Source organism: Bidens hawaiensis, unplaced genomic scaffold (assembly GCF_021521415.1).
Source record: "Bidens hawaiensis isolate Kalapana, Puna unplaced genomic scaffold, B.hawaiensis_p1.1 tig00001093_1, whole genome shotgun sequence".
In the NCBI taxonomy this organism is placed as follows: Eukaryota; Viridiplantae; Streptophyta; class Magnoliopsida; order Asterales; family Asteraceae; genus Bidens; species Bidens hawaiensis.
In genome coordinates this window covers 870,378-895,702 of record NW_027491064.1, presented here as the reverse complement: position 1 = coordinate 895,702, position 25,325 = coordinate 870,378, and the positions used below count along the sequence as shown (strand labels likewise).

The 25,325-nt window shown below is 41.6% G+C and overlaps 1 protein-coding gene and 1 long non-coding RNA gene across 3 annotated transcripts; one reads left to right on the top strand and one right to left on the bottom strand.

The window, feature by feature from the left end:
- Positions 1–625: 625 nt before the first annotated feature.
- LOC143560055 (DNA glycosylase/AP lyase ROS1-like) lies at positions 626–7,107 on the top strand. Of its 2 annotated transcripts, XM_077048456.1 has the most exons (17): positions 626–1,907; positions 2,191–2,580; positions 2,775–2,865; positions 3,268–3,982; positions 4,258–4,337; positions 4,442–4,526; positions 4,605–4,696; positions 4,821–4,889; positions 5,157–5,193; positions 5,266–5,348; positions 5,446–5,659; positions 5,724–5,971; positions 6,053–6,089; positions 6,159–6,216; positions 6,299–6,438; positions 6,517–6,697; positions 6,795–7,107. In XM_077048456.1, the coding sequence occupies exons 1-17, from the start codon at positions 671–673 to the stop codon at positions 6,944–6,946; spliced, it is 3,909 nt and encodes a 1,302-aa protein (XP_076904571.1). In that variant the 5' UTR covers positions 626–670; the 3' UTR covers positions 6,947–7,107. The 2 variants fall into 2 exon arrangements, with proteins under 2 accessions (XP_076904571.1, XP_076904570.1); XM_077048455.1 differs by having other exon boundaries at positions 6,053–6,216.
- A 3,813-nt stretch (positions 7,108–10,920) lies between these two features.
- Positions 10,921–21,898, bottom strand: LOC143560072 (uncharacterized). Its single transcript, XR_013140050.1, has 3 exons — positions 21,857–21,898; positions 21,579–21,672; positions 10,921–11,185 (listed from the first exon to the last, which is right to left on the bottom strand). It is a non-coding gene; the product is annotated as an uncharacterized LOC143560072 (long non-coding RNA).
- Positions 21,899–25,325: the final 3,427 nt, after the last annotated feature.

Genomic DNA, 25,325 nt, shown 5'->3' with positions numbered 1-25,325 from the left:
TTTATTTTTTTTAAGAATATTTTCCAACTTGAAATATATATATATATATATATATATATATATATATATATGAAGTGTAGCTATTTGCACAGTATTATTATTATTATTATTGTTATTATTATTATTATTATTATTGCAATTACGAAGTGACGAATTACTTTGGGTAAATGTAAACCTAAACTAGTTTAGGGATAAGCTCCCGAATCTCCCGATCTCGGTTTTCTTTAAAACTCGGCCGCTGCAAAATTCCGGTACCCATTTATTGATGCATGTTTGTTTGTTTATGTCTGTTTAACATGTATTCGTTTATGTTCGTTCGTTTATATTCTCTTGTGTTTGTTTATATTCGTAAACTGTTCATTTAAAATGTTAACAACCAAACATAAACGAACACTAGCACGTTCATTTTCTTATCCAACAACATGAACAATAAAATCCAGATCCTGTTCAGTGAACGAGGCCTACAAGTCACACAATATCATTGCAACTTACTAAGTAAAAATGTGTTTTAACTGTGAATTCGTTCGTTTTGGATAAAAATAATTTATTTTTTTTAGTTTTCTGTGCATGCAGTGAAAACGAGGATGAAGATGTTTTACACTGTAAAAGTTGATTGATGTTAAATGGATATATAACGAGAGAGTCAATATCAAACTTTTAAGACGGGAAAATGAACGGTGAAAATGGATCTGAAAATCAAGCCACAATCGGGACGTATGGGAGCCTTTTGATGGATAGCATGTGGACGAGCATTCCTTGTGTTGATCTTCTTGCACTTGCAGACGCCGCATTCACCACAAATGGTACTGGCGGCGGTTTGGGCGATCAATGCGGTGGTGATAGTCAACAGGAAGGCGGTGGCAGCTTCACGCCCAGTTCACAGACTGATGGAGTGAAGTATTTATTTGATCTGAATGCACCGCCAGCAGTCAACGAACCACAGTTAATCACAAGCATCCCATCTGCATTACCTCCTATAACACCAAAGCAAACCAGACGGGTAGTGCGTAAACGAGTGGTGTCTGATATACTTAATTCGGACATAGATGGAAGAACGGGTCGGACTGCAGCAAGTCTTGGCCGGTTAAAGCCGGTTATCGAGCAATCACAAGATGACATCTGGCAGTTGGAGGTGAATGACGACTTTGACGAGGAATCTACATCTAGTGATGAATTGCTTCTACTCAAAACACCAAAACCGAAGAGAAGAAAACACAGACCGAAAGTGGTAAAAGAAGGTCAAGCCAAAAAGTCAACGACCCCGAAACCTAAAGGCTCTTCAACAGGAAAGAGTAAAAACATTACACCCGAAAAATCAACAGTTAGACCGGTTAGGAATTCGTGTAGGAGAAAGATATACTTTGAAGAAGAAACAATGTATGAAAAAGCATTCTCAATAAGTCCTATAACACCAAACAAGTCCGAGATAGAAAAGGATGCCGCGAACACGCATTCGCGAGCAAAGCGTAATCTTAAGTTTTCAAAAGAAGGTCATGAAAAAGAAGCTAGTTACAGTTCTACCCTCTGTACAGCTGAAGATAATACAGTATTTCCTGCAATATTTAAAAAGAAAAGAACCGAAAAGTGTTATAATTCTGTCACATCCAATGCAATTTCATTCAAATGGTCTCGTGAAATATTAACAGTGTATGATTACAAGAATATTTTGGGATATTTTGGTGATGTAGAGATATTTAGAAAGAAGAGAAGCAAGGGTCGGAAACGGGTTCGTGACATGGTTTCGTTTGCTGGATTGATTGAGGCTAAAAATCCCTGGAAGTGCATGGAAGCTCTTGCTGCTGCTGATTTTAGTTTATGTGTATCAACAAAGAAAAGAACCAAGAAAAATTACTCGATTGTGCCATCTTCTTCATATCATAACGATTGGTCCCTCACTAGCCATTTAGGTAGCTTCTTCATGTTGACTAGTCAAGCATTTTTTTACAGAAACCAAAACCAATATAATAGAGCGGGTTGGTTAACGGGTTAAAACTGGCCGGGTGCCCACAGATACGTTTCCTTTCTTTTTTGCTTCATTTTCATAAATAGTCAATGTGAAAACTGAATATACTATAATTACAAAACTATGGTAATACAAATAATAATTATAATATGAATTAACTAAAGGATTTAGATTTTACAAAATGTTTCGGATGAATGTTACCCATTGCAATTTGGTCACAAATGCAGGTTTCCTTTCAAATGTAAGATGGAAAAGCAGATATGATATTGATGCACTCATTAACCAATTTAACATTTTGTGCCTCAACGATCAAAAAGTGGAACAGGACCAACATGCACTTGTACCATACTTAACAAGATACCAAGAGAAGAATGGTCTAGTTTTATATCAGCACAGCAAAAGTCTTGTTCCTTTTGAAGATGAAAAAATAATGAAGACACGTCCTAAAGTTGATCTTGATGATGAGACAAGTAGAGTTTGGAGGCTTTTGTTGGAAGATATAAATAGTGAAGGCATTGATGGGACTGATGAAGATAACACAAAGTTTTGGGAAGAAGAACGAAGTGTATTTAGTGGAAGAGCTGCTTCGTTTATTGCAAGGATGCACCTAATTCAAGGTGAGGTGTTTATATATATATATATAAACTGTTATTTTAGGGCCTAGTTTATATGTTTATAATAATATAAGATGGCCGGTTAATGCTGATATTTTATTTCATAATAAGCTTTAAAACTCTTAAAACTTAATTTTGAAAGTATGTTCCTTAAATAACTAAAAGGTTTATTATAACACGAATTTCGCTTTTTATAGGTGACCGGCGTTTCTCACGGTGGAAGGGTTCTGTTGTAGACTCTGTTATCGGCGTTTTCCTTACACAGAATGTATCAGATCATCTGTCCAGGTAGGATAGATACAGTAGTAATTAACTAATTAAGTAGGAACTTGAATGTGGCAGGACGGGGATGCTGGACAAGTTGGATAACTGGTAGATTATTAGTAGGGTTTGGGTCAGTCGAGTTTACTTGGAAACAACATTTGTCCATTTTACTTAATTTTGGAAATAAAATAAATAGCTGATGAATTAAATACTTACAAAAACAGTTCTATTTCAACAATACTTTAAACAGAACCCATTTGACTAATTCCCTTTTCCACTTTTTTTTAATTTTTACACACACACATGTATGTATATATATATATATATATATTTCTGAACAGTTTAATTAAAAACAACCCATTTTGAAGTATATGGGTTCAGTTACCACATAAATTTATGACAAAATATGTTTGTTCGCCTTTGCAGCTCGGCATTCATTAATCTAGCTGCAAGATATCCTCTGCGACCGAAAACCAACAATGAAGAAGAGAAATCAAGCATAACTGTCAAAGAACCATTCCAATTGAATGATGAAGACAAATTAAATCATCAAGGTTCTGCTTTATATGAAGTAAAAGAAGTTGAGGATTTTGTTTCTTCAGTTAATACAAGTCCAAACACTTCACAATCTTCGATTTCTGTAACAAATTGCAATGATGGTATTGGTGCTGAACATATTGACATGACAGAAGAAAAAACAGTTACGCAAAACAAACGTGAAGATAAGAGTCCAAGTGAACAAAGTGAAATATCTGAAGAATTAAAGATTGTTTCCAATCAAGAGACAAAGGTCTTTGAATGTCAAGTAGTAGTATCAGAGAATTTAACAAGTGTTATCGATCAACAGGCGGAGGTTTCAGAAATCATAGAGTCAAATTCTAATGATAATGGCAATCTTAAAGTATCCGTAAGTGGTAGTAGTAAAATGAATAAAGGTAAAGGTAAAACTGGAAAAGGCAAAAAGAAAAAAGCTGATTGGGATAGTTTGAGAAAAACTGCACAGTTGAAAAATAGAAGAGAAAAATCACCCGACACTATGGATTCAGTGGACTATGAAGCGGTAAGGCGTGCAAATGTTAACGAGATTTCTGATGTCATCAAGGATAGGGGCATGAACAATATGCTTGCAGAGAGAATTAAGGTACCCATATGTCTGTCTTTTATAAAAATAAAAATAAATAAATTAAAAAACTGAAAGGTGGCAGTTTAATTATAAATGGGTTGATTTAGGCTATGTTTTATCTCTAATGGCTAAGAATGTCAAATGGTATGAACAATATATATGTTTTTACAATCATTTTTGAAACACTAGTTACTTGTAAAAGTTAGAACATAAAGTGTCAAACCCGTCCCATTTTGCCATCTGTATAATATTAGTGAAAAAGTGGGCATACTAAAGGGAAAATAACCGTACAGGGGTTTCTGAATCGGCTTGTAAAAGACCATGGAAGCATTGATCTTGAATGGTTACGGGATGTTCCACCTGACAAAGCCAAGTAAGAGAAACAACTTCAAATTTATAGTCGGGTTAATTACTATGTCAACTGTCAAGTAAGAAAAGTCATATTCTGTTTGCACTAACACTGTTTTCGATGTTTAGGGAGTATCTGCTAAGCTTTAGAGGTTTGGGCTTAAAGAGTGTGGAGTGTGTACGGCTACTCACACTTCACCATCTTGCCTTTCCAGTAAGAATTATGATTACCAAGATAGAAAAAAGCTAGTGTTAATTTCAGGTTATAAATGTGTGGTATGTGTTCAACTAGGTTGACACAAATGTGGGACGTATAGCTGTAAGATTAGGATGGGTACCCCTGCAACCACTTCCCGAGTCTCTTCAGTTGCATCTTCTAGAAATGTGAGAACCAATTCCTGAGTGGGTGTGTATGTATGTATTTACACACACACTGTGTATTTACACACACACTGCTTATGCAAGCTTTGGAAATAAGACTGAATGCTAACATTTTTGTTGTTTCCAGGTATCCAGTTTTGGAGACGATCCAACAATATCTGTGGCCACGACTCTGCAAGCTTGACCAGAGAACTCTGTAAGCAAACAAATATCATGAATTGCCACACCAAATATAACATTGTTTAGAGTTGGCAGATCGGACTGCATAGAGTTAAGAAACACTTTTTGTAAAAATTAGAATCCTTTTATATATATTTTGTGTGCCAAATATGATTACTGAAACTATTTTATAATAACCTAATCTTTCGAACAAATGGTGTCATGCACCGCTGTTTGATATTAAAATAGATGAAGATATAACACTTGATAAGTTTTGCTATGTTATTATTGTATTGACTGACAGGTATGAACTGCATTACCAGATGATTACTTTTGGGAAGGTAAAATTATATATACAAGAAACATAAAGTGCCTCTGTAATTGATGGCAACATAAGCTCATAATTTCTGCAGGTTTTCTGTACCAAAAACAAACCAAACTGCAATTCATGTCCAATGAGAGGAGAGTGCAGACATTTTGCAAGTGCATTTGCAAGGTTTCTTTTCTTTTAATCCAGTTATCCCTTTTTTGTTTATTTTTTTTATAAATGATATCCGTTATATTCTCGTGACTAATAATAATTCCCACTGCAGTTCTAGACTTGCACTTCCAGCATCAGAGGAGAAAAGAATCGTGACTACAGTCGCCGGACATAATTCACATGGTCAAAGTGAAGGCTCTAATCTAGTCAATAATCGAGGCTCCCTAACTCTACCTCCAATTAATCATTACCCGCACCCCGAAATTGAAAATAGAGATCAAGACCCTGTTATTGAAGAACCAGCAACACCGGAGCCCATAATTGAGGTAAAGAATACAAACTCATCTTACTTTTTTGAAATTAAGTAATTTTGGATTTGATTGGTATTAGGTACCAACAACACCAGAGCCAGCAAAGCTGCAAGAAGATTTTGATATAGAGGATTTTTGTGAAGAGATTCCGATGATCAAACTTAATATGGAAGCGTTTACTGAAAACTTGCAAAATTACATGGAAAATAATATGGAAGTTGCAGAGGGTGACAAGTCAAGAGCCTTGGTTGCATTAACATCAGAAGCCGCCTCAATCCCGACACCTAAACTTAAAAATGTCAGCCAGTTAAGAACTGAGCACCAAGTGTAAGTACTAATTCCTTTTTTTCTTTTTTTTTTCTTATTAAAAACTGAATGCATTTAATAACCATTTATATAATGTTACAGTTATGAGCTTCCGGATTCACATCCTCTCTTGGAAGGGGTAAGTAAGCACACGAATAACATTTTCATTCATTTTTTTATAAATTATGTAATGTTGTTTAAATTTCAGCTGGACAAACGAGAACCTGATGATCCTTGTTCATACCTCCTTGCTATTTGGACACCTGGCAAGTAGAAGAATATTATTTAAAACCAACTAACACTTTGATCTAATTGCTGCTAACATGTTTTGGTTATTTGTGCAATCAGGTGAAACCGCAGAGTCAATTCAGCCACCAAAAGGCCAGTGTATCTCCCATGAATCGGGTAAACTATGCCGCAAACGAACTTGTTTTTGGTGCAACAGCATACGAGAAGCAAATTCCCAAACCGTGAGAGGGACAATTTTGGTGTGTAACAAGCAAATTCTTTGATAGTTTGTTTTATCTTACAATAATCTAATATACATATTTAAAAACAATGAATAGATACCGTGTCGAACCGCTATGAGAGGAAGCTTCCCACTCAATGGTACATACTTCCAAGTTAATGAGGTGTTTGCGGACCATGAGTCTAGCCTTTGTCCGATTGATGTCCCGAGATGTTGGCTGTGGAATTTACCTAGAAGAACGGTCTACTTTGGAACTTCAATACCAACCATATTTAGAGGTAATAATAATAAGTTAGCTGACGTGGCATTTGTTATATTATATTATATTACATTAAAGATAATTAACGAGTTTAATGTGTGTATGTATGCATGCAGGGCTTACGACAGAAGGCATTCAGTATTGCTTCTGGAGAGGTTTTGTATGTGTTAGGGGATTTGACCAGAAGACTCGTTCGCCACGTCCGCTTATGGCCAGACTACACTTCCCTGCTAGCAAGTTAAAAGCATCATCAAAGTTCCACGATTGAATTAATTAATGCACATGTTTTTATGTAGAATAACCAGATAATACGTTGTCATTAATTTTAGAGATAATGTGTGTGCCTTCACTTAAACCCCTACAATTCTAACAATCATAACCACTCCAACTAATATTACTTGCTTGACAAACAACGGGTGACATTTTCGAAAACATGACATGCAACCAAAGGGTTTTGTTTTTGTTTAAACCTCTTTATTTTCATTCATTTTTGGGTTAAACAGATTGTATCATTCGGGGTATTTTGTGAAATTTTTGGGTACAAACTGACCAATATGTGAACATGGCCTATTTAACAACTGCCAGATCAGTCGTATGATAACTAGTTACTTGGGCCAACTGCCAAATCAGTCCTACGAGACTAGAAGTGCACTCTGGAATCGGATAAGAAACGTGTTTTTTGAACCGGGTATAAAATGGAACCGGTTTTTGTCAAGAACCGGACCGGACCCGACACGACAGATGTATTTTTGAATGTTATATTTGAATGTTGAAAACCGGTTCCAACTTATACACATACTATAAATAGTTAGGTTATGTTTAGGATTAGTTAAACCACTTCCATAACTCTAAAACGCACTTTAAATCGCAAATTCGCTTAAACCGACAAGTTGTGGCAAGCAATGTTAAGTGGTTATTTAAAAATCAGTTACATAAAACATGACTAATAAAATATAAAAACCAGTTACGTTGAAGTAAGACTGATAATAAATAGAAAACCGGTTACATTAAAGTTGATCGGGTGATTCAGGTCCAAATACATAAAACCGGTTACATAAAACATGACTAGAACATATACAAATTTAACTTCTTCTAACGTCTTCAAACTCTTCTTCTTCTTACATGTCTTCGTCTTCTTCACCCGATAGCCTGGAAGACAGGTCTTCAACCTCTTCATCATGAATAAGACGTTCAAGTAGTATTTCATCTTCAAAGTATGCCTTGTGTCGTATACGATCCGCTACGTCCAAATGATCCTTTAGGCAAATGCACACCTCTAACGACTCTAGAGTGAGTTTCATTCTTCACATAGATAATATCACCCCACTAATAGAAAAAAGAAAAAACTGATCTGAAGCTATCGTTGAAGTTTGGATGCTTAGCAAATCACGAGCCATGGCAGAAAGAATATGAAATTCGTTTTGCTTTCCTTTCCACCAAGCCAAAATATCAGGGTTGCGAATTTCTTCGACCGATGCACCTTCAACATAATTTGCTCCACTATATTGATCACGTTCACATTTTGGTGTGTTTCCCCTTTGCCTCTTAGTTGTTGACTCACGAACAACATTCATTATTGTTATAAGCTTGTCCTTGCTTGGCCTACTTGTTGTTTTCCGCACTATATATGACTTTGAGCTTGGACCATAAATTTGGAAATAATGATCATAAATTTCTTGAAGGGATTTGTTGAAAGATTCCTTCGCTTGCGCCGACAACATCAGGTCGATCTCATGCATACCCCAGTTGTCATATATTTCCTCGATTAATGTCTCAACCACGACAACATTCAAATAGGGATTTTAAGCGGCGGCACATGTAAACATCGGTGGTAAGTCTTCAAGATTTTTTTAAAGGGGCAATTTCATATATACCCTTACAAATATTGATAATATCATATATACCCACGCAAAACTAAAAATATCATATATCCCTTACAAAGTTATTAATTTATCATATATACCCAATTCATTAATTTTTTTAAATGTCCATATTACCCTGGTTCGATTAGATGTAATAAAATGTTTACACTATAGGCCATTCGATATGATAAATCATCAAGGGTTTGCTACTTTGAAGAAGTAACGAGAGACAATTTAGTTGTAGTCAAAGATAAGAAACAAAGATGAGAAACGTAGATCAAAATAAAAATAATAACACATAGTATAAACTCATTATGTAATGGATAGGGGTAGACATTAAAAAATGGGCATATATTAAGGTTAAATTTTTTTGAAAAAGAACGGTAAAATAGTCATTTATTAAATTGATATTAATGAATGAGGGGTATATATGATACATTAATTGTTTTATAAGGGCATACATGATATTATAATTATTTTGTAAGAACATATATGATATTTTAAGTTTCGCTTGGTTATATATATGATGTTTATGATGTTTGTAAGGATATATATGAAATTAATCCTTTTTTAAACTTCTCCTTCATTGGTTCAACAAGACAATTGAAAAGATGATTCTTGTTTTCAAACTCTTTAAAATTCAAAGATATGTTGTATAATTCTTGCACCACCCAACAACTAGTAGGATAGTACCCCCCCCCCCCCACAATTTAGTGGTTACGGTTTTGAAAACATCAAGAAACCTCATAATCTTCGCATCGTCCGGAAACATATCGTTTTCGCACGGATCCACAAGAATTTTATGAAATGCTTGTAATGTTTATTGTTGGGAAAAAGCACACAAGAGCATATGACTTACATGAATGTAGCGCGGTTGAAGAGTCTCTTGAATCATGGTCGTCAAACAAGGGACAGACCTTCTTGAATCACAAACTTTGTCATTCTATCATGACCAATTTCATGTTGTAACAAAATATTGTACCATCTCGACCCAAATTTAACTCGATCCGATGCAAGAACCTCTTTTAACACCTTGCAAAATTTCTTTTCGATTTGCCTTTTTAAAGTTGAGTTAAAAATTGCTACAAAAATTGCAACGAGCCTTAACGTCTGCATTGATCAACTAAACCAAATCCCAATTCCGCCATACATCTTCGTTGCGGTTATGCGAGATGACACGTGCAACCTCGGGGTCATCTTCAACACGACCGGATCAATAAAAATGGATTTAGAAGGCGCCTTGTTTTTGCCTTGTTTTTGCTTGCCAGAACAAGTGGTGGTGGTAGAAGTGAAAAAAAATTGGAGGTGTAGGTGTGTCGGGAATGTAAAAAACGAGTGTAAACCGAGACGTTTTTTTTGGGTGTTTTGACTAGGGTACTCAAAAACCGTTTCCAACGGTCATAAAATGGCTACAATGTCGTTGAAATCGGTTCCAACGACTCTATATAAGTAGTTAAGCTCATTTAATGCAATACCCAGTGGAATTGGTTATTTCGGGTACGAAGCGGAACCGGTTTGAAACCAGGTAGGAATCGATTTCCGATACAAAAGGTAGAACAGGTAGGGATTTTTGGGTATACACAGACCCTAGGTACAAGGTATACCGGGTACGACCTGGACCCGGTTCTAGGTCGAGTATGTAACCGATTTTTTTGTGCACCTATATATGAGACTAATTCTATCGATGGTCGGTTGACCAAGATTCTTTCAAAACAAGATTAAAAATTCGTTAATTGGGCCGATAAAGTCGGTTCACTAACTATAAGACCATGCGTAGTGGGGCGCTTCCCACCCCAAAGCGCCGGGAACACCGCTCTCGGGCTATTTGGGTGCTTTGAGGGGGAGGGGGGGGGGGGGTCTTGCCACAAAGCGCCAGAAGGGGGAAGAGGTGGAAGGTGATTGGTGGGCTTGTTTATTTGTTATTTATAAAGAATAATAATATAATAATGATGTATTGAATTGAAAGGCTACATCCGCTACACCCCTTTTAGCCAAAAAATACCCCTATGATGACGTGGTGTCATATGACGGAAAACGCCCTCATAAGAGGGCCATCCACTACACTGATCTGAGTCGGTTGTCAGAAGGTTGAACAAAAAGTTAATTGGCACTCATGATCTTTAATAATTAAATTAAACTAGTATTGAAGACCCGCGCGTTGCGCTGGGTTTTCCTGTTTTAACTTATAAATACTCTTTTACAAACATCACCTGTTTAACTTAAACATCCAACCAACATAATGAAAGACAAATATAGCCTAAGTGGGAAATACTGTTTTAAGTCATTATCAATGAATTAGGGATGCATCATGCATGTTTATGGTTGTATGCATAGTGTAGTAGAAAGCATCTTGAGGTGGGTAATTGCATATACAACCACTTCTGTGAATTACGTGAATCAATTACAACTTAATTCTGAAATATACATGTGAATCAAATACAACCACTTTATGAAATACAAATTACAATTTACAACCTAATGATGGTCCAGGATTTATCCCGAGAAGATATTCTGGACTTACCCCCTGACCATAGCCTCCTATGTTGATTAAGATCTCTTGCTAGATGCACCATAACACACTCCATTCCCTCGAGCAGAAATTCGGCTGCCAAATTCAAGTTTTGTAAGTACAAACATATGTAGACCTGCATTATAAAAACAACTTCTAGTCATTATAATTTGGCTTAAAAGACTAACGTGAAAAGGTTTTGTATGATGTGTGCATGATTTCAAGTCCTTTCTGCTATTTGATGGATCTAGTTCTATAAATTAACGATTACATATGTTTAACCCTTACACTTACCTTTCTTTTGATTAGTACTCCTATGATATGTAAAAGTTGGAAATATTAACAGTAGTTCAACAAAACAGGAAGGAAAAAAACCGGGTGAACCCATTTAGTATTATTTCTTTTTCCTAAAAAAAGAAACACATCAACCCAAGTCCATTTTGGTCAGAAACAAATCCGCCCCGAACAAAATTATTATATTAATTTCCTTATAACAATCCGTTGATCCTAAAATCATTTTTCCTTTTTACCCCAACTCATATGAAGAAACACTAACCGGACCCCGGGCAGATTACTGGAAACCTGGGGGTTAGATAGATGTTTCCCACGAGGGGTTAGACCCAGAGAAGATGGTTCTTCTGATAACCTGCAAAACAGACACCGTGAGCTTGTCACTGAGAAGGGGGGGGGGGGGTTCCTCCTTGTGACCACCCTCCGGCGTGAGAATCAGACTAGATTGCTCTTTAAATATAAGTGTATATTAAGAGATTGCTAGAGCAGATATCATGTATAATATGATGATACAAGATAAGATATGATGGTCATACCATTTGTGGTATTTATAGCCGAAGGTAGGTTTCCAAGGAGGTGTGGCCGGCTGCAACAGTATTCCTGTTCCACCAACAGTGGCCTACGCACGTGCCCTGCTGGTAGTTGGTGGGTAGGCAGCGGCTGATAGTGACCAGGCCTGCTGTGTACTATTCCTTTTCCACCAACTGCCGGCTATGCACGTGGTATGGCAGTAGTTGGTGAGTAGGCAGCGGCTAATAGTGACACAGTACAGGAGCATGCTGCTCGCCATACAGTTGTCAATAAGCTGTCGTATCTTTAGTCAGATCTTTTTCCCATACCTCGTCAGGTACAGTACAGAAGATCTTCCTGTATCGTACGGACTGGCTTATTTGGGCGGGAGTATTCCCCCTCCCGCCCTTGTGCGGGATTGTTCCCGGCTTTGCTCATTCCTTCAGGTGACACTGAGTGATTGAGAGCTAAGTGCCTTGTGCGTGTAGCCTTGCTGCGCGGGTGGCCTTCCCTGATGGCTTGTATCCGAGGCTGCGGGGACAGGCGGAGTCCTTCACCATTGGGAGGCATTTCCTGCGAGAACAGCTTGCGTACTGCGCGTAAGGACGTCACGTCTCTGAGCATGGTTGGTCCTGCGGATCCAGTTGGTTTCTGCGCAGACGTTCCTCTTCAAGGTGAGTCTTGCGGGTCCAACTGGGCTCTGCTGGGACCTACCTCTTCAAGTCCCCCCAGTCCAGTGTTCTTCTCATGAGTGTTTAATAAAGTGATGTGAACTTTTGGACTTAAGCAAAGGGTTTTTGAAAAGGGTTTTTTAAGGTTTTCCATGGGGATTCCTCCCGCGGAAGTCCTTGTCACTTGCAGAAATTCCCGAGTTTCCTGCTTGGTCTTTGGGTATGATGCGGGTAGGTCTGTAACCTCCTCGCAAGTCAGGAGCGTTGAGTCCCACTTGTGTGGATTCTCCATGAGGTTTTGGTAGTTTTGCACATAGTGATCAATTATGTTAAAACCACCAATTCCATCCTGGAGCTTCAAACAACGTAGTTCTCGACGTTCCCGCTATGCGGGGATGTTATTTCCGTTTCCGCAAGCATTGCCCAGAAGATCCTTCTTGGTTTCAATTCCCAGCGGAGCGCTAGGTATGTGAAGGGTTTTGCCTTAACACTGTACCCGCGCTCGTCTTACGGTTACTTTACTTCCAAGGTATTCCTGGCGTCAATTCCCTGCGGGTGCTAGGTATGTGAAGGGTTTTGCCTTTACACTGTATCCGCACCCGTCTTATAGTTACTTGGTTGCCGAGGTATACCTGGCTTCAATTCCCTGCGGGTGCTAGGTATGTGAAGGGTTTTGCCTTAACACTGTACCCGCATCCGTCTTACGGTTACTTGTTTGCCAAGGTTTACTTGGCTTCAATTCCCTGCGGGTGCTAGGTATGTGAAGGGTTTTGCCTTAACACTGTACCCGCATCCGTCTTACGGTTACTTGTTTGCCAAGGTTTAGTTGGCTTCAATTCCCTGCGGGTGCTAGGTATGTGAAAGGTTTTGCCTTAACACTGTACCCGCATCCGTCTTACGGTTACTTGTTTGCCAAGGTTTACTTGGCTTCAATTCCCTGCGGGTGCTAGGTATGTGAAGGGTTTTGCCTTAACACTGTACCCGCATCCGTCTTACGGTTACTTGTTTGCCAAGGTTTACTTGGCTTCAATTCCCTGCGGGTGCTAGGTATGTGAAGGGTTTTGCCTTAACACTGTACCCGCCTCCGTCTTACGGTTACTTGTTTGCCAAGGTAAGGGGTATTTTCCCGCTTTTTTGAATTTTGAATTTTGAATTTTGAAATTCGAAGAGTTGGTGGAAAGATAAGAACAGTCCAAACCTCTGAAACGTCGTGCGACGGTTTCTTCTGACTGTGTCAGGACGTGCAGGAAGTTATGGTGACGTGACAGTACATGGTCATTCCAGACGCTTTTTCAGGCGCGTGGGCGCGATTTTTCGGGCGCGTGGCCGCGAAATTAATGGTATGCGTCCTGTCAACAGCTGTTGCCAGCTTGCTTTTTGCCACGTGTCATAGTTTCATTGCACCTTCGTTTTCTCTCTCTTCCGCATTAATTTCATCGCATTAATTGCGATTAGTATATAAAGGGGGAGAGGGTTCTTTGTAATCCACACTTTCACTCTTCTCTTCATCTTCTTTGCGATTTCCGGCGAATACTCACCTTTTCAGGCAAGCATTCTCCCGAAATCGTTTTCTTCTTCTTTTACAAGATGTCTCGTGATCTCGAATCTACAGCCGATGACAAGAGTACTGCTGGCGAGTGCCAGTGTGCTCTGCCTGGCGATCTGTATCGGTACGTCGTCAGGAAGTTCATGCTCGAGTCTCTCGAGCCTGAGTTTCCTGAACCCCACCAGACGGTGTACGATGCCCCCAGAGGCAAGATCGGGGTTTATGCTGCATTCTTTGTTTATGGGAATCTTAGGTTCCCATTGACAAAGTTTGTTTACCGTGTCCTTGAGAGGCACGGTGTTCATTTGACCGAGTTGCACCCCATGGCGATCACCAAGATTCGCCACTTCGAGTGGGTGTGCCGGATTTTGGGCATTGAGCCCTATGTTGACCGCCTGATGACCTTCTACACTTGGAGGTGCATCCAGGGGTGGTACACGTTGATAACTCGGATCAAGGGTTTGTTGATTTGCGCAACCGAGCGCAGTCTTCGTTCGTGGAAAAGGGAGTTCTTCTACCTCTCCGCTCGCGCCATCCCCCTTGCCATGAAATTTAAGAACGGACAAGTACTTCCCAGCCTTCACGCCTCCAACTACGAGGAGGCGGAATGGTTTTCGAAGATATCCCGAGTCCAATCTCCGGTTTACCGGTTTGCGGAGTCCGGGATGGTGATGCTGGGGATGAGCCGGGTGTGGAAGGCTGCGGATTCGCATAAGATCCCAATCATCCTCGAATACGGTTCGAACTCTGTTCCTTACGGTATGCTTTGTTTCTTTTTGTTGATTTTGAATTTCTTCTAACTTCTTTCCTGTTTATTTCAGAGGGGAACGACTTGCAGTCGCTCCTGAACCAGCGGGAGGCTGACGGTCCCGCTCGGATGGGTACTCGCGCTCTAGACGAGAACGAGTTGCCCATCCTAGAACAAACGGCGGATCGGTTCGTGGAGGTCTATCCGCTAGGCCATGAGATCCTTAGCGCCCGTCGGCCAGGTAAGGCGCTATTCGACCCTCGACCCCTCAATGTTGAAACCTCTGCTGGAATTCCTCTAATCGTATGTTCTGATGAGGAATCCGCAGATGGTCCTCCGTTGGTGCGGAAGAAGAAGGCTGCCGGCGGGAAGGGGAAGGAGAAGGTGGCCTCCACTGCCGATCCAGCGCCTCGGTCTGATTCGGAGACCGAGAGCGAAGAGGTGGCGGGGAATCCCGGTGGTGATAAGATCACCATTCCGGAGGCTGTGACAACTGTCACCGAAGAGCCCAGGATGACAACGGTGACCGGCGTGAAGAGGCCGGCTCCATCAGGTTCATCCCCGCCCGTCCGTACTTTCAGGCTCAAGAAAACCCGTAAGTACAAATTTCCTGTCTAGCTTCATAGTTTAATATCGTTAACACTTATCTTTTTTACGCAGGCGTGGATGTTGACGCATTCCAGGGTGGAGTGCAGAGTACCTCTCCGCCAATGACGGTAGGCTTGGTCAGCCTACCTGAGGCGTCGACCCAGGCGCCTGCGCCTGCTTCCGCTGGTTCAGTTGCTCACTCCTTTGAGCCGACTGTTCCAGCTGTGTTGACGTCACCGCCGGCTGTGAGTGCTATTTTTACAGCATCCTTCACCGAGCCGGCGGTTACTATTGCTGCGGATTCCGCGGCGGCGACCGCGGCGGCTGCTACCATGCCTTCGTCATCGGCAACGACGGCCGATCCATCAGGTACGCATGGGGCTTCTCGCCAATCTCTGCCACCTTCCCATCTGCCTGACCTCTTGGATGGATTTCCCTTGGGTTCAGGTGATGGGTTCGGCGACTATCGGCCTGTTATTGACCCTACAGGTGCGTAGGGTTCTTTTGGCCCATTTTATATATATTTTTTATCATCTTTTCCTAACTGCTTTATGTTTTTTGCAGTGTCGGATTCCAATGAAGTGTATGTTCCACGATGGAACATTCGCCGAGGAACAACCCTTCGCACCCCTGTGGAGTGCGTGGAATAGGCTCGTCACGCTGCTCCCAGTGGTGCGTTGGGGGAAGCCATGGCTAGCTACCAGGAGGGTAGGCTAACCAATGAGCTTCGGGTTCTCCTGGCCCGGATGCAGCCGCGCGTCGAGCTGCTTTGTCGTGAAAACGACAAGTTAAAAGCAGCTCGCGTTAAAGAAGTAGCTCAGGCGCGGGCTGTCCGGGAGGAGAACCAAAAACTTACCGCAGTGGCTGCGGAGAAGGAGAAGGCCTTCAAGGCCCTCGAGGTTGAAGTTCAGGCTCGACTCGAGGCCCGTTCCAAGGCTGCCCAAGCTGTTAATGAACAGCTTCGGCTGGCTAAGGAAACTGCAAGGAACGCAACCGAGAGGGCCACCAAGGCTGAAGCTGTTGCTGAGCCTCTACGCGTGGAGAATGAAGAGCTTAAAGCCAAATTAGAGGCTCTCCAGCAGGCTCATGATGCCTTGGCGATGGAAGACGCCAAAAAGCTCCAAGAAATCTTGGACCAAAGGGGGGTGCTTGACCATACCGAGCGTAAGCTAAAGGGCGTCGAAGAGGCTGCGGCTAAAGATGTGTTGCTTGCCAACCTCAACAAGAGTGAAGCCGATCGCGCCCGTAACGAAGCTCAAGCTGCCCTCCAAGAAGCCCTGGTTGCCAAGGAATGGCTTCTTCGAGAAGCGTTGTCTCAGGTAAGCTTTTCTTGTCTTTACGCTTTTCTTTGTAAATAGAAAAGGTTTTTGACACTTTTATATTTTCTTTTGTAGGTTGTGCATCGAGTCTTTGCTGATACGTCGTATGACGATGCTATGAGCGCAGCCCTCAACGCTTCTCACGAGGATGGGGAAAAGGTCGGCTTCCTGCTTGGTCTAGGGTTCGTTGAGAAAGGCATCCCGCCTTCCAACTTCCTTTTGTACAATGTTGATACTGAAGCTGTTTACGACCAAGCAGTGAATCAGTACGCCACCTTCCCGCATCCGGTGGTGGAGAAGGTGAATGAAGTTGCTGCTGCTGATGATGGGCTAGCTATCCTTAAAGCTTTCCTTGAACTGCCACGCTCTACTGACGGTGCTGGTCCAAGTGGAAGTGGCCCTGAAGCCTGATCCTGAAGATCCCTTCCCACTGCTAGGATAGATTTAGCCTGTATAGATTTATTTTCTTGTAGGCGGGTAGTTACCCGGCCATTCTTGTAATGAATATTTATGAAATATAAATCTTTGTGCGGGTAAGACCGCTACTTTCTCTGGATTCCTTGCTTTATAAACGTTATATGACTTGCATACTTTAGTTTAAATTAGCAATTTTCCAAGTGTAGAATAAGTTAACCTTTGAACGTGGTAGATAATAGGTTGAAGTTTTGCTTCCTCTTTCGTGATTGTGCGGGTAGGACCGTCACTTGCACTTAGTAGGATGGCTAAACTTTACCTGCGTCTAACCTGCGTGTAGGTTTTCCTCATCTTTTCTGAGGATAAGTTAACCTTTGAACGTGGTAGATAATAGGTGTGAAGTTTTGCTTCCTCTTTCGTGATTGTGCGGGTAGGACCGTCACTTGCACTTAGTAGGATGGCTAAACTTTACCCATATCTGACCTGCGTGTAGGTTTTCCTCATCCTTTTTGAGGATAAGTTAACCTTTGAACGTGGTAGATAATAGGTGTTAAGTTTTGCTTCCTCTTTCGTGATTGTGCGGGTAGGACCGTCACTTGCACTTAGTAGGATGGCTAAACTTTACCTATATCTGACCTGCGTGTAGGTTTTCCTCATCCTTTTTTGAAATTTCTAAGTGTTTAGGATAATTTAACCGTTCGACGCGCGGTTGTCAATGGGTTAGTGTTCAGTTCCCTTTTTCATGATTCATGCGGATAGACCGGCACTTTCATTTAATGGGATAACTGAACTTTTCCCCTTCAACTGACCTGCGTGAAGGTTTGCCGTTTTTTGGGTTTATGTGGGTTTTGCCGCCTTCCCCACGCAACGACTTCACGTAATTATGCGGTGAAAACCGGCATATCCGTGTTGAATTAACCGTTTGACGCGCGGTTGTTAATAGGTTAGTGTTCAGTTTCCTCTATCATGATTCATGCGGATAGACCGGCACTTTCATTTAGTAGGATGACTGAACTTTTCCCCTTCAACTGACCTGCGTGAAGGTTTGTCGTTTTTTGGGTTTATGCGGGTTTTGCCGCCTTCCCCATGCAACGACTTCACGTAATTATGCGGTGAAAACCGGCATATCCGTGTTGAATTAACCGTTCGACGCGCGGTTGTTAATAGGTTAGTGTTCAGTTTCCTCTATCATGATTCATGCGGATAGACCGGCACTTTCATTTAGTAGGATGACTGAACTTTTCCCCTTCAACTGACCTGCGTGAAGGTTTGTCGTTTTTTGGGTTTATGCGGGTTTTGCCGCCTTCCCCATGCAACGACTTCACGTAATTATGCGTTGAAAACCGACATATCCGTGTTGAATTAACCGTTCGACGCGCGGTTGTTAATAGGTTAGTGTTCAGTTTCCTCTATCATGATTCATGCGGATAGACCGGCACTTTCATTTAGTAGGATGACTGAACTTTTCCCCTTCAACTGACCTGCGTGAAGGTTTGTCGTTTTTTGGGTTTATGCGGGTTTTGCCGCCTTCCCCATGCAACGACTTTTCACGTAATTATGCGGTGAAAACCGGCATATCCGTGTTGATAGTTCATAAAAGTATAAATGTAAAATCATCAGCGTCGATGTTTTAAGGAGGATCATTTCCATTAGAAGTGGCTCTTGGCCTTTTCTTTACAAATTTGGAATTGATTTACATGCAAACTGTGTAAATGAGCTCCCTTCCATGTTGTTGGGATGGGAGTGCCATCGAGCCGATACGCACCTGGTTCGGGATCTCGTTCTTTACGCAGCATGTAGTCTCCACATTGAAGCTGGAATTTTATTCGTGTTTTCCCCAGCTGGGGTTCTACACGCATCAGCCTGCTCAGCGTTCATTGCGCCACGAGGTGCGCGAGCGTCCCATCTCTAACAAATGTTTCGACCATGTCCTTTACGTCTATGCATTCTTCGGTGTTGTGGCCTTTTGTCCTGTGAAAGTCACAGTATTTGCTCCGATCAGCATTGTGACGATGTCGGATTATTTGAGGCTTTGGCCATAGGAGCTCCTCGGTAGCGAATATCTCGGTGACGCTTTTGGTGAGCGGCGTCCATCTGGAGTTCTTGTTTGACTGTACGTTATCCTTTCCGCCAAACCGATGCTGCAAGCCGGATGAGGTGTCAAAGTTTACCCTTGACTGCCAAATGCCTAGCTTCCGCTTTTTGTTTAATCGGGCAGTAAGGACGTTGTCTTCTCTTGTTTTCTGGGTGTAGAGGTTTGTGCTCTGTGGGAGATCTCTACCCAGTTTCTTCTCCGTTTCCGCAAAGCGTTTAGCTGCTGTCATGATGGCATCCCATGTGGATGGCATGCCATCTTTACCTGTTAAGGTGCGGATGAGCTCTGGGTCGTTCGCGCCCTGGATGAAAGCAGCGCGAACAAGATCTTCGCTAATGTTACCCAGACTTAGTTTCTTCGAGTTGAAGCGAGTGATGAAGTCTAGCAAAGATTCATCTTTCTCTCGAATGCATTTGAGGATTGTCCATTGCTCCTCGGTATACTTTCTTTGCTGGCTAAAGTGTTGGCTAAACTTCTGTTGGAAGTCAGCCCAGTCGTAGATGTGGTTGACCGGTAGACGATCGAACCACGCTCTAGCAGCCCCGACAAGCGTCATTTGGAACATGTAACACCACGTGGGTTCCGTCCAACTACTGACGGTTGCCCCCGCTATGAATCTGTTCAAATGATCATCTGGGTCGGATATACCATCATATGTGCCTATGCTGGACATTTGTTTGGCACTTTTTGGGGCAATTGCTTCTGCAATGTCCCTTGCAAATTTGGACGTTCCTGCATTTGCAACATTTGGTCTGAATGTTTTGGAGAAGTCACGTGGACTTCCACCTGTGTTTTTTGGTTTGAAGGCTTCTCCAAAATGCCTTCTCGGTTGGGAGTCTGTTTCCTTACGCTTCCCTTTTGCCCTATGGCGAGGGTTCGCGTCGGAGTCGGACTCCGAGTCATCGTTCCAGTATTCTTCGAATTCGTCAGCCTGTTGGACGGAACGCAAGCGTTCGTCCAACTCAGCTTGGAATTACCTCTGACGTGCCTCCGCCCATGCCTTAACTTCATCGAGTGTTTGGCGGGGGAGTCTTGTTCGTTTCTCTAACTGGGTATCTGTGAATCCCAGTGAGCGATTATTTACTGCACTTGCCCCAGCTTGGGTAGCTGGGGTAGTGTTCGTAAGATTTACTTCACTTGCCCCGGCTTGGGTAACCGGGGTAGTGTTTGTAAAAACTGTGTAGCCGGTATTCCCCCCAGTAGCTGGGGTTGTGGTTACCGGAGTTTCTTTAACCATCTTTCTAGAAGTTTGAAAAAACTGGAGAAAAATGTTCTAGCTTTATGCACGGATGGCGCCAATGAAGAAACACTAACCGGACCCCGGGCAGATTACTGGTAACCTGGGGGTTAGATAGATGTTTCCCACGAGGGGTTAGACCCAGAGAAGATGGTTCTTCTGATAACCTGCAAAACAGACACCGTGAGCTTGTCACTGAGAAGGGGGGGGGGTTCCTCCTTGTGACCACCCTCCGGCGTGAGAATCAGACTAGATTGCTCTTTAAATATAAGTGTATATTAAGAGATTGCTAGAGCAGATATCAGGTATAATATGATGATACAAGATAAGATATGATGGTCATACCATTTGTGGTATTTATAGCCGAAGGTAGGTTTCCAATGAGGTGTGGCCGGCTGCAACAGTATTCCTGTTCCACCAACAGTGGCCTACGCACGTGCCCTGCTGGTAGTTGGTGGGTAGGCAGCGGCTGATAGTGACCAGGCCTGCTGTGTACTATTCCTTTTCCACCAACTGCCGGCTATGCACGTGGTATGGCAGTAGTTGGTGAGTAGGCAGCGGCTAATAGTGACACAGTACAGGAGCATGCTGCTCGCCATACTGTTGTCAATAAGCTGTCGTATCTTTAGTCAGATCTTTTTCCCATACCTCGTCAGGTACAGTACAGAAGATCTTCCTGTATCGTACGGACTGGCTTATTTGGGCGGGAGTATTCCCCCTCCCGCCCTTGTGCGGGATTGTTCCCGGCTTTGCTCATTCCTTCAGGTGACACTGAGTGATTGAGAGCTAAGTGCCTTGTGCGTGTAGCCTTGCTGCGCGGGTGGCCTTCCCTGATGGCTTGTATCCGAGGCTGCGGGGACAGGCGGAGTCCTTCACCATTGGGAGGCATTTCCTGCGGGAACAGCTTGCGTACTGCGCGTAAGGACGTCACGTCTATGAGCATGGTTGGTCCTGAGGATCCAGTTGGTTTCTGCGCAGACGTTCCTCTTCAAGGTGAGTCTTGCGGGTCCAACTGGGCTCTGCTGGGATCCACCTCTTCAGTTACCGAACCCAAGTTGAAAGCAATTATGATGAAGTAATGTTATAAAGTAGAAAGATTACGAAAAACACCTGGTTTGAAGCCATGATTAGTTGCAACAGCCTTTGTCACAGAAAATCCATATATGCCTCATATTCTTTCACGTAATAGGTTATTGACCTAAACCTGTTGCGGGGTTCGTTCCATAAGTTTCAAGGGACAAACAGATTAATAGAAATGGAAGTAAATAATCATCAATGGGTAAGTAAACTGAAACACCTCTAACTAAAGCATGAAAAATAAATCAACTGAATCATGTGTTAATCAATGGTATAACATATAATAAAAGAAAGTAGGAGCTACTCTGAACCTGTGTATGGATGAATGCAACATATCAAATGAAACTCTCGACTGCTTAAGCGAACAGCGTAGGTGGACTGCTTAAGTGGGTCAAGAGGGATGTAGAGATAAAGCCACGTATCAAACAAATGGTGATGATACAGAGATGAGATAAAGCCACGTATGAACGTGTGATGAAACCAAAGGGAGTTACAACTTACAACATTAATAGCAGCAAGTACAAATCCTCAAACAGCATTTACAACAAAATAAACAGACAATACAATCTTTTAAGCACATTTTTAGATAAGCAAGCTCAAAATTAATATATATATATATATATATATATATATATATATATATATAAAATGTGCTGCTACATGTGAGCTTTAATTGGTTTGATACTATATATATATTTTTTTGTATTTTCATATTTTCCCTTCCTAAAATATTTTATTATATATTAGTTTTAGAACCTGTATATTATATGAGATTTGTAAATTAATACAATGAATTATTTTAAATAAATAAATAAAAACTAAATGTTAAACATAAGAACATAATTGTATAAAAATTATTACAATTATATTCGAATATATATACTATAAGTACTAAGAAGTTAATAATTTATAAATTTCGAAAAAGTAAAAAGAATTAGTTGGCAATTTCTTGAAGGAAATTATTAAAGTGGATTTTCTATAGATACAGTTAGTATCTCAAAAGTAAGCCTTCCGTTAAACAAAATTAGCCACCAAAAGGACTAATGATCCCAACCACACAACGCATTTCCTCTGGCTTTAGGCTTATTGTTAAGCATACCATTTTTATGTTGTCAATTGCCAATAAAAATAAGATGTAAGATGGCTCCTCCACAAAATAGTCGTTCATTACCACTTTGTGGGCATGTATACTGTCACACCCGGCCCTGAGCGGCGGAAACAGCCGGGCGCGCGCGAGTGGGGATTGATAATTAAGCACGGGCCATTGCAAACATTCAAAGTAAGATTTTCATTGCGCATGAAATGTTTAATACAAATACATTACATTGTTTAAAAAAATTACATAAAAACATCCAAGTATAAAAACTGTTGAAGATTTCCACGCCATATCCCCTTGCGCGGCGGGAACAACCACGCGCATCGAAGGGATAGAACTAAAATCTTCCAAAAAGCTAGTTTTAGATGTTCAGCGTGAGGTGCTCTAAGTGTGACTCCATGCGCTACTTAGTTATCTCCGGAAAGACACGTAAAACATTTGAATCAGTATAAACTGAGTGAGTTCACAAGTTTTAGTAACTTGATAAATCGTATTGCATCATAATCTTGATAAAAATCATTCTGAAACATAATTCTGATAGCATCATTAAGACACATGCTTGGTAAAACATAGTTCTATCAACATATTCTGATAAAATCGTTCCGCGGGTTACGCGCGAACATTTCTGGGAACTGTGCTCGTCTATGCAAAGTGGCGCTGCCACTACGAGCTAAAATAAGTAATACCGTCCCGCGGGTTACGCGCGAACGTTTCTGAAAAATCGTGCTCGTCTGTGTAAGTGGCGCTGCCACTACGAGCGAATAATACCGTCCCGCGGGTTACGCGCAGACGTTGTGCCGGAAAACAAGGCGCTCGTCCATGCAAAGAGGCGCGACCCCTACGAGCGGGCTCAAACCCATAGTACTGCCCCATGACCATACTAGGCACTCGTCCATGCAAAGAGGTGCGACCCCTACGAGTGGGTGGATCAAACCAGCAGTCCCTACCCTTAGAGTTCCAATGGTAAAGTGATCACTTACTCGAGTTCTAGCGCACATACTTCGAAAACCTTAGATAACCGTTCGCATTGCTCATCATGAAATATAATTTAAACACATAATCGCTTGCATAGCTTGTAAGTATACCATGATAAAACATTATTTAAGTACGTGTCCCTCGCCCCGAAAATAGTTTAAAAAACAGTGAAAACAGCGAGAATAGGGGCTGTGAGACTCACCTGAGGTTCTTGTTAAGGGATTAATCGAGATTCGGGTTTTCTTGGTGTTGGCCTCGGAATCGAAGGTCTAGAATACGATTAAATAACAAGAAGTATATATATTAAGATCAAGAAATGGGAGAACATAAGGGTTGGAAAGTAGATCTCAAGGTTATATTCTCGGCTTACCTAGTATCAGGATCGGAAATGGAAACAACGGATGCTTGGGAGAGGATTAGTGCAAGTTTGCAGTTCTTAAGAGAGAAGTTTGAAGTGTGCTTGGGTGATAATTTAGGTTACATATTTATAGGCAAACTCAAGGGAACACAATCCCTTGCTTTAGGGGATTGTAATCTCTTCATATCTAGGTGTAATGATGATAAAGTATGGAAATTATTATTATTTATTTAAGAGTGGAGTAGTGGATAAAAGATTTTGATTTTGATTTGGTCAGGACATGCAGGTCTGGGGTTGGTGAGAATAGGGTGGCTGACAGTTGACTTTTCATGTTACAGTGTGCTTTTTCAGGTACTTTTGTCAGTGTACAGTAAAAAAAAGTGGAAAATCTCTGAAACACGCTACCGTTTCCTTTTGGGCGGGAGTAATCTCCTTACGTCTGGAGAATAGACTAAGTGTTCTGTGCGTATCACTTTGTGCGCATAGCTTTCTGCGTGAAGGATATTTCTTTGCTGCGGGTAGGTGCGTAACCTTCTCGCAGTTAGGGACATTGAGTTTCATTTGTAGATTCTCCAGGTGGCCTTGGTATTTCAACATAGTGATCAGTTATGTTGAAGTCAATTCCATCTTGGAGCTTCAGACAAAATAGCTCTCAATGTTCCCGCCATGCGGGGAGGTTAGTTCCCTTTCGCACGCGCACAAACGATTTAGGATGCACCCGCCTTAGCATCATGCGGGATGGTCAACTCATTAGACAACATAACGTTAAGGTACATGAAAACATAAAGCCAAAACGTTCGCGTATGGCGCTTATAACAAATGCACGCGCTGATTCTTAACATGGTGCGCTCGCGCAGGGCGCACATAACAAATGCACGCGCTGATTAACATGGCGCGCTTGCGCAGGGCGCACATAACAAATGCACGCGCTGATTAACATGGCGCGCTCGCGCATAACATAATTACCTAATATTTAGGTTGGTTACTAGGTTTAAGGGATTGGGAATTTACCGGGTGTCACATTCTCCCCCTGTTAAGCGAATTTCGTCCCGAAATTTAGGAGACGTTGCTGGCAGAAGCCATGCTCTGAAAGAGGTGTGGGTATTTCATGCGCATCTGGTCTTCTCCTTCCCAAGTGAATTCAGGCCCACGCCTCGAATTCCATTGAACCTTTACTAACTTGATTCTGCTTCTGCGCAACTTTTGTTCTTTCCAATCGGTTACTGCTATAGGTTCTTCTACGAAGTGCAGCTGTTTGTCGATGTGAATCTCTTCCAACGGTAAAATCAACGTTTCATCAGATAAACACTTTTTGAGGTTGGACACATGAAACGTATCATGAACTCCACTG

What these genes read in the sequence shown, in the direction of transcription:
- LOC143560055 (XM_077048455.1), top strand. Translation starts at nt 671, where the DNA reads ATGAACGGTGAAAATGGATCTGAAAATCAAGCCACAATCGGGACGTAT. An exon ending in TTTGCAAGTGCATTTGCAAG is followed by an intron (nt 5,349 to 5,445) that starts GTTTCTTTTCTT and finishes TTCCCACTGCAG; the next exon opens with TTCTAGACTTGCACTTCCAG. An exon ending in TTAAGAACTGAGCACCAAGT is followed by an intron (nt 5,972 to 6,052) that starts GTAAGTACTAAT and finishes ATAATGTTACAG; the next exon opens with TTATGAGCTTCCGGATTCAC.